At 45.9% G+C, this 9357-nt stretch overlaps 1 protein-coding gene across 1 annotated transcript; it reads right to left on the reverse strand.

The window, feature by feature from the left end:
• Nucleotides 1-824: 824 nt before the first annotated feature.
• Nucleotides 825-5685, reverse strand: znhit2 (zinc finger, HIT-type containing 2). The gene is made up of 2 exons (XM_080201287.1): nucleotides 5175-5685; nucleotides 825-3963 (listed from the first exon to the last, which is right to left on the reverse strand). Exons 1-2 carry the CDS (start codon nucleotides 5631-5633, stop codon nucleotides 3175-3177), a joined length of 1248 nt encoding a protein of 415 aa, XP_080057413.1. The 5' UTR covers nucleotides 5634-5685; the 3' UTR covers nucleotides 825-3174.
• Between the last annotated feature and the right edge of the window lie 3672 nt (nucleotides 5686-9357).

A 9357-nucleotide genomic window follows, 5' to 3' on the forward strand; every position in this document is an offset into this window, starting at 1 on the left:
TGGATAGACTGAGACTTCTTCCTCTGGAGCGTAGAAGGCTGAGGGGTGATCTTATAACGGTCTATAAAATAATGAGGGGCACAGATCATCCAGATAGTCAACACCTTTTCTCAAAGATAGGGGAGTCTAAAACTAGAGGGCAAAGGTTTAAGGTGAGAATAGAGAAATACAAAAGGGTCCAGAGGGACAATTGTTTTCACAGAGGGTGGTGAGTGTCTGGAATGAGCTGCCAGAAGCCATAGTAGAGGCGGGTACAATTTTGTCTTTTAAAAAGCTTAAACCGTTACAAGGGTAAGATTGGTATAGAGGGATATGCAAGCAATTGGGATTAGCTGAGTGGTAAAAACTGGGCGGCATTGACAAGTTGGGAGGGCCTGATGAACAGACTCACATAACCAAACACAGAAAAATCGAATGCTGCATTTCCTGCTTCCAAAAACCATCCAGCAAGACAGTTGTCCGATTGCTAACCAGGCAGAAACCATGGTCAGTAACTACAATCAGAAATGCAACCACCACAACCTCCCAGAAACTCCAGAGAAGCAGCCCATCTCTCAATTGTTTGGCAGTGCCCGCGATGTGGAATCAGACTCACAGCACATATCGGAAGAGTTTGGACCGTCATGGCACCACCATCACATTTAATAGAACGCTTCTCATAAAAGTAGTAGTGATATCACAATCCAAACACTAAACTAAGCCGTTAATACCTGCAGCCACCCAGAAAAAACTTGCTAAGCATCGCTCAAGTGTTGAGGATTAACTCAAATAATGCACACTGAGTACTCAAATCTTTTAAGTTTTTTTATTAACCTGCCAAAACAGATACAGTGGAGTGAATTTCACTTTGGTGTTGTGTCAATTCAGATATTTAGCAGTTATAGTTAATTACAGCAAATTAGAAACAAGCAACTTTCTACTCCTGTATTTGCATACATAGTCCACCAATTGTAGCACAGCTTTTTGCCCTTTTTTATCCAACAGAAAACCATCTTTATATGTCAATGTCTTGTTTTTTGGTATTTGTCATGGTAACTTGTCTTTGTTTTCATTATGTGTCCTAGCGTGAAATGCAAGGTTAGATTAGTCTCTTATCCTGAGTACGCAAGCGCAGGCCTCACTGAACACCTTCTTTGCTAAAAATATTTTCCATTGCTTGACAGAGTTGTTTGTCATAACTTAATTTCCACAATTGTTGTAAATTAATTTTCCCTACCAGCATCTGCAATTTTTAAACTGCTTTTAACTATAGTTTCACAAGTTCCAGCAACTCCGTGGTGTTTTATTTGAAGTGGATTTCTTTAACGTTGCAGAACAAAGTGAATTAAGTACTTGGCCATAGCTGGAATTACAACTTAATTTCCACACGAGGATTCCTGGGCTCTGCCATTCACAGCCTGAGCTATTATTATTGCATCAACTCTCACCCTTTCCCCAAAACATTCATTCACAAATACTGTACGGATCCACTTCTTCACACAAAGGGCCATTGCATTTGGGAACATTTTTTTTAAAAATTCATTCATGAGATGCAGGTATCGCTGGCAAGGCCAGCATATACTGTCTGTCTTTCTATTGATAGGAACGTAAGAAAATTTATAGCATAGCAACGCCATTTCACAGGGCAGTTAAGAGTCAACCTGTGTGCAGATAGAAAAACAACTGCTGTGTGTGTAAAAATAAATCTCTTCACTATTTATGAACAGAGAACATTGACAGACAGGTAAAGATAACGGGCCATCAAATCTGCCCAGTGCACCAAAATAATCCAGTGATAAATCTAGCGTCAGTTACAGAACATTGAATACAGGAGTTGGGATGTCTTGTTGAAGTTGTACAAGACATTAGTAAGGCCACACTTGGAATACTGTGTCCAGTTCTGGTCACCCTATTATAGAAAGGATATTATTAAACTAGAAAGAGTGCAGTAAAAATTTATGAGTATGTTACCGGGATGTGATGCTTTGCGTTATAGGGAGAGGCTGGAAAGACTGGGACTTCTTTCTCTTGAGTGTAGAAGGCTGAGGGGTGACCTTATAAAGGACTATAAAATCATGAGGAGCATAGGTCAGCTAGATAGTCAATATCTTTTCCCAAAGGTAGGGGAGTCTCAAACTAGAGGGCATAGGTTTAAAGTGAGAGGGGAAACATACAAAAGTGTCCAGGGGGGCAATTTTTTCACACAGAGGGTGGTGAGTGTCTGGAACAAGCTACCAGAGGTAGTAGTAGAGGCAGGTACAATGTTGTCTTTTAAAAAGCATTTAGATAGTTACATAGATAAGTTGGGTATAGAGGAATATAGGCCAAATGCGGGCAATTGGGATTAGTTTAGGGGTTTAAAAAAAAGGGCAGCAGGGACAAGTTGGGCTGAAGGGCCTGTTTCATGCTGTAAACCTCTACGACTCTAATTAGAGATCACCATTGACTTGATTAATTTATTTAATCCTAAGAACAGTTAGAATTATAATTACAAACTACTTCACTATTAAAACAAATGAAAGAGATCAGAGAAAGAGCAACCAAGGTCATTAACTCCTACATCTCTTAAAAATGTTCCAAAATGCTTCAGCAATAATAAATTGCTGTAACAATTCACGAGGGGAGATCTTTGGAAAACACATGGTCATTACACAGATAGTGAGTAAACTGAAAACATGCTTTGCTGTCAGCCGTGACTCACTAAGTAGACTGTCACCTCTGACCTAGAAAGTCACAGGTTCATGTTCCACTCCGACTTCAGCAATCTAGGCTGGCACTGTGAGCACACGGGTGAAGGAGTGCTGCACTGTCAAAAATGCTGTCTCTCAGATGAGGCCCAAAGACCATCTGCTCTCTCCTTTGGAGGTAAAGGATTGCACAACAGTTACTTGGAACAGAAAATAGTTATCCCTGAACCATTATCACACTACTATTTGTGGGAGCTTGCTCTGCACAACTTGGCTGCCACAGTCCATGAAACATTTGACTACACTTCAAAAAGTACTTAATGGACTGTGAAGCACTTTGGGACATCCTAAAGTTGTGAAAGGTGCTACAGAAATTCAATTGCTTTAAGTGACTGCCTGCACCACCTGACAGTTTGCTCATACTTGGCTCCAATTCTCTTAGAATAATCCCAGTGAGCAGTTTGATTATGAATGTTTATTAAATGGGGAACAGTGGTGATTAATAAAGTCAGGGAGTTAGCTCTTCAATTAACACCTTCTTCCCGGGGGGTCGATTTCCTCCCCAGGCCTTTTCCAGGTTTGATTTGGCTTCTTCCACTTGTACTAAGTTATTGAAGGTGTCCTCGTATTCCCGCTGCACTTCCAGGGACAAAAACATCAACGATTCCTCATGATCCTTCACCCAGGACAGGAGGAAAGCGCATTTCTTCCGAGCCCGGTAACGATCGGGATCCTCCTTGTGTCTGGAACGCTTGGCTTTTCCCAGGGTGCGACTGAGCTGGGAGATTGCAGCTAGGGTGTAATGACCACTTGGTGGCCCATTCCCCCCAGATAGGAGGACACGTACATCCTTGATTGTATTCACTGCCTCAAAGGGGTTGGAGGAGTAGGGGCTGTCCCGCACAGCACCAACCCCAGCCTGCAAAGCTTCAGCAGTGGACGTGAAAACACGGCTGCTTCTCAGCACTTCGGAGATTGTCAGTGTAGCTTCAATAAACTCTTCCCTCATTTCCCCTGATAAGTCACCATTTATGAGCTTCATGGAGAATGCATAGGCGTAGAGAACGTTCACCACACTGTACTGGATCAAGGGAGAGGGCTTTGAGCACAAACTTAGCAATGGGGCAATGTTCCTGCAGATCACAGGAATAGAGTCATTGTGGTCCCAGACTCTCACTCTTTCTGCCTCTCCATTCAATCTGTCCGCTTCTGATCCATTCGGCCTCTCAGTTCCCTCAACGTCCACCACAGGCTGCGCTTCAGTTGTCCTCTCACTCGGTTCATCTCCCTTCAGCCCCTTTGCAGAAAATAAATCCAGTTACTTTACATAAAGAACTATCATTGATTCCTAGCAGTGTGGCTTGGTATAAGCACTCTTACCCCCGAGTAATAAAGCCATGCCTAAAGTCTCACAATATTCCCTCTTTACTGTCTGCAGCCTATTCATTTCAATGCATGGGTCCAGTAAACACTGGGCAACTGTCTGGGAACTTCTGGTTTGTTGTGCAGGTAAGAGAGCGAATTTGTCGCAAAGACAAAATCTCAGCTCTCACTGTCAGAGGGTCAGTACTGAGGGAGTGCCGCACTGTCGGAGGATCAGTACTGAGAGAGTGCCGCACTGTCAGAAGGTCAGTGCTGAGGGAGTGCCGCACTGTCAGAAGGTCAGTGCTGAGGGAGTGCCGCACTGCCAGAGGGTCAGTACTGAGGGAGTGCCGCACTGTCAGAGGGTCAGTCCTGAGGGAGTGCCGCACTGTCAGAGGGTCAGTACTGAGGAAGTGCCGCACTGTCAGAGGGTCAGTACTGAGGGAGTGCCGCACTGTCAGAGGGTCAGTACTGAGGGAGTGCCGCACTGTCAGAGGGTCAGTACTGAGGGAGTGCCTCACTGTCAGAGGGTCAGTACTGAGGGAGTGCCGCACTGTCAGAGTGTCAGTACTGAGGGAGTGCCGCACTGTCAGAGAGTCAGTACTGAGGGAGTGCCGCACTGTCAGAGGGTCAGTACTGAGGGAGTGCCGCACTGTCAGAGGGTCAGTACTGAGGGAGTGCCGCACTGTCAGAGGGTCAGTACTGAGGGAGTGCCGCACTGTCAGAGGGTCAGTACTGAGGGAGTGCCGCACTGTCAGAGGGTCAGTACTGAGGGAGTGCCGCACTGTCAGAGGGTCAGTACTGAGGGAGTGCCGCACTGTCAGAGGGTCAGTACTGAGGGAGTGCCGCACTGTCAGAGGGTCAGTACTGAGGGAGTGCCGCACTGTCAGAGGGTCAGTACTGAGGGAGTGCCTCACTGTCAGAGGGTTATATTTTTCCTGAACCTATTCCAACATCCCACCTCCTCTAGATATCAACCCAGCTCCACACTCCATCCAGTCCAGCACCCAAACCCCACCCCCATCCACCCCATCACTGAAACCTCGCCCCAAACCCCTCACTCCCCAGCGCCCACATCCCACCCCCTCCCAGTTCAATAGGCAGCTGCAGTTTACTCTGCCAGCCGCAGGCGGCACTCGTTCTCACCCCGGGCTCCAGCTCCTGGACCGGGCCGGTGGGCCCGCGCTCCCACCACGGCCGCCACTCCTCAATCCAGCCCGCGGCCTCGCCGCTCTCCAGGAGCCGCTGGAAGTCGCGGCGCTGCTGCTGGGTCAGAGCCTCCCAGAGCGGGCAGCCCGGCTCCTCCAGCTCCGGGGGATCCAGGCCCGGCTCCGGGGGCTCGGAGACCCGCAGCCGCCCCAGGCTCTCCCACAGCTGCCGCCGCCCCGAGGGGGCCCGGGCCTCGGCCCGCAGCTCGCCCAGCACCGCGTCCCGGTAGAAGGCCTCGGCGCAGCCCCGGTGCCGGCCGCTGCGGTAGCAGGGCAGCGAGCAGAAGGGCACATTGCAGCGGGGGCAGGTGTAGCGGGCGGCGGCCCCGGGCCCGCTCCCCGGGCACAGGCCGCAAGCCTCGGCCTCGCGTTCCGCGGCCGGCGGAGGCAGCGACATCTCAACCGGGTTCCCCCCGAGCTGCCGTAAAACAGGCCCGCTCCTAATCGCGACAGCCCCGGCATAGGGGGCTTTCACATTCACGACACTGCCGTAATCCGGGGCGGGGCCTTGGGTTGTGAGGCTGGGGCTGGGTTAAAGTTAGAGTCACCAAAGACACACACACGAACTGGAACTGCTCTCCTCACATAACTGTAAGGAGTCTCATAACATCAGCTTAAAGGCCAACAGGTTTATTTGGAATCCTTACAGCAGGGAGGCTTCACAGAGGGAAAATTTCCAAATAATAGAATCCCTACTGTGCAGGAGGCCATTCAGCCCATCGAGTCTGCACCGACTCCCCGATAGAGCATCTTATCCAGAACCCATCCCTGCAATTCCACACATTTACTCTGGCTAATTCCCCTGACCTGCACATATTTGGACATTAAGTGGCAGTTCAGCATGGCCATTCCATCCAAGCTGCACATCTTTTGGGCTGTGGGAAGAAACTGGAGCACTTGGGGTTCTAGACAAGTAATCCAGAGAACAGGGGTTCAAAAGCCCATAAACACAAAATATGTAGATGCTGGAATCAGACAAAAACAGAAAAATGTTGGAATATCTCAGCAGGTCTGACAGCATCTGCGGAGAGAGAATGGAGCCAACATTTTGAGTCAGTGTCTCTGGACTAATAATCCAGAGTACAAGGGTTCAAAAACCCATAAAAGCAAAATACTGCAGATGTTGGAATCTGAAACAAAAACAGAAAAATGCTGGAAAATCTTAGCAGGTTTGACAGCATCTGTGGTGAGAGAATGAAGCCGACATTTCAAGTCAGAGTATCTATGATGAAGGATCATCCAAACTCAAAACGTTGGCTCTATTCTCTCTTCACAGATGCTATCAGATCTGCTGAGATTTTCCAGCATTTTTCTGTTCAAATCCCATCACAGGCAGCTTGAAAATTTGAATTCAGTTTTGAAAATCCTGCTGTCAATGATGTTGACCATGAATTGTCATTAAAAACACAACTAGTTCACTAATATCCTTTAGGGAAGGAAACTTTCTGTCCTTATTCTGTCTGGGTCGGTATGTGTCTCTACCAACATGGCTGACAATCTACCTGCTGTTGAAGTAGGTTGCTACTAGAGGATAATGTGAGGGGCAGTATCATTGATGCGCACATTTCAGTAATAGTCTCATCGAAGTATCCATTTTCATTAGAATATTCCAAATACTGCACAATAGTTAAACAGGAGCAGTGTGACTTGCTTTGACCACAGTAAGGTACCAAACCAAGATGGGAGATTAAAGTATGCTGACATTTTCAGTGGCAAGAGGCTCAGTAACAGGAATACGTGACAAAAAGACTTAGAAGGCAGATGAGCATTTTTTTTCAACTCAGCAAGTTGCAGGGATCTGGAATGTGCTGTCTGAAAGAGTGCTGGAAAGCAGATTCCATAGTAACTTTCCAGAGGGAATTGGATTAACAGTTGAAGGTGAGAGATTTGTGGACTATGGAAAAAGTGTGATGAATTGAACAGTTCCTCCGAACAGCTAACATAGGCATGATGAGCCTGTATCTCAGTAAGAAACAAAATCTGTGTTTAGGGTGTACACTCGAGTCACAATAAACGGTTCAGTTAGTAATAATCATGCCTCTGAATCTGAAGGTCCCATTCCCACTCCAGACACTTCAGCCCCATAATCCAGAGTGACATTCCAAATGCAGTCACAAGGAAATGCTGCACATTCAGCACCAGTTTGTACTCGGGGAGTGCTGCACTGCCCAAGGTGCCATCTTTTGGATGAGACGTAACCTTCTCTGCTGGATGTTAGAAATAAATTTCATGGCTTTTCTTTGAAAAGGAGCAGAGAAGCCCTCTCTAGTGTCCTGGTCAATAAAAATCTCAATCCACATCACTAAAACAGATGGCCATTTATTTCACTGCTGGCTGAGGGAACTTACTACGTACAAATTGCCAAGTTACCTGTAGACCACTTTGGGGTCTCTTGAGACTGTGAAAGGCACTGTTGAAATCCTTTTTGTCGCCACCGACCTTCCGGTCTCCAGTTCTGGTGAAGAACCAGCAGCTCGAGCCTTTCCTAGAAGAGCATAGAAATTAATTCAACTATGTTTGAGCAGAGAGGGTGGAAAGACAAACTAAGTTAAAGTAAACATTGCTCCAGGCTATGCTCACATATCCAGCATTTCTTTTCAGTTTTTATTTCCACTCTCCTTTTGATTTATGGCCACAGCAAATTCCGATCCACGCAAGAATGTGAGAGAATGTAGACTGAAGAAGATATTTACTGGCTCTATAGATTGGAAGAGTTAAATGACTCTTAAGATTTTTGCCTCAAGTGAAAAAGGAACTGAATTTTGGCAGGTGCAGGATAATGTAAATCACAAGTATCCTTGTGATTGCAAAAGCTAATTGTTATTACTAGGAGGGAAAAAAAAGATTGAAACTTGAAGCAGATTTCTTTCTCAAATCTCTTACCATGTAAATACACAGAACTTTTTGTGATTTGCTCAATCCCCTTATATTCTCTTCCGGTTTAAAGCCTCACTGGATTGCTGTTTAATATAACGTTTGCTAGAATTGAATTAGAATTGAACGCCAGCTGCCGTTAGCTCAATTGTTCAGAGCATGGTGCTACATAATACAGACAGCACGGGGTCAGTCCTTAAACTGGTTTAGGGAGTTCCTGAGGCCCTGCCTCTCCCCCCATGTCCCAGAGAATCATCTTGGCACAGATATCTGTGGAGAGCCATGGTTCACAACCCTTGGATACCAAGGACATTACATGAAGAGGGACAGGGAAGTTAATAATTCTCTTTAAATTCTCAAGGGCAATCAGAGATAGACTATAAACGTTAATCTAGCCAGTGACACCCACATCCCACAAAACATTTTTTTAAATTGGATTTTACAGCTGGAATGGTCATTGGTAAGCAATTAATTTTTTGTGGAAAGGTTAAAAACAAAGGTTGGGTTGTAAGAAGCACATTTGGCCCGCTTTTCTTCACAAGGGGAATATGGATGTTGCTGATGACACCAGGATTTATTACCCCTTGATTGGGTAGCACGGCTGTGGGGCGTATGGAAGGTACACGGTTGGATGAATGTTGCTGCAGCTTTGTTTTGAGGTGACACAGTGTCACTGTTTGCGTAGAGTTTGCACATTGTCTCCACATCTGCTTGAGTTTCCTCCACGTGCTCTGGTTTCATCCCACAGTCCGAGACACGTACTGGTTAGGTGTATTGGCTATGCTAAATTCTCCCTCAGTGTACACAAACAGGCGCCGGACTGAGGCAACTAGGGGATTTTCACAGTAACTTCATTGCAGTGTTAATGCAAGCCTACTTGTGACTAATAAATAACTTTACTGTAGGTACTTGGGACTTTTCTTACTGTAGAGAATTGAGCTGAAGTTTCAGTGACAGTGGGGTCATATCCTCCATTCATGGATCAGTGAAGTCAACGCACTGTTCAATTGTTCCCTATCAACTACTACTCAAATATTGCATGTATTAATTCTCACTTACATTTTAACAGAAATCCTAACTGCTACAAATACGCAATCATCTTCAAATGATTGGACAAACAGTCCAAAGGGACGTTAAATTGATTACAGATGTATCAACAGATCTCTCCTTCCCTGTTAATTTTCATACCCAAATTTTAAAAACATTTCAGGTAAACAGAGCTCAAACCATTACACACAACACAAATG

Source organism: Carcharhinus amblyrhynchos, chromosome 13 (genome assembly GCF_965287045.1).
Source record: "Carcharhinus amblyrhynchos chromosome 13, sCarAmb.v2.hapA, whole genome shotgun sequence".
NCBI classification, from domain to species: domain Eukaryota; kingdom Metazoa; phylum Chordata; class Chondrichthyes; order Carcharhiniformes; family Carcharhinidae; genus Carcharhinus; species Carcharhinus amblyrhynchos.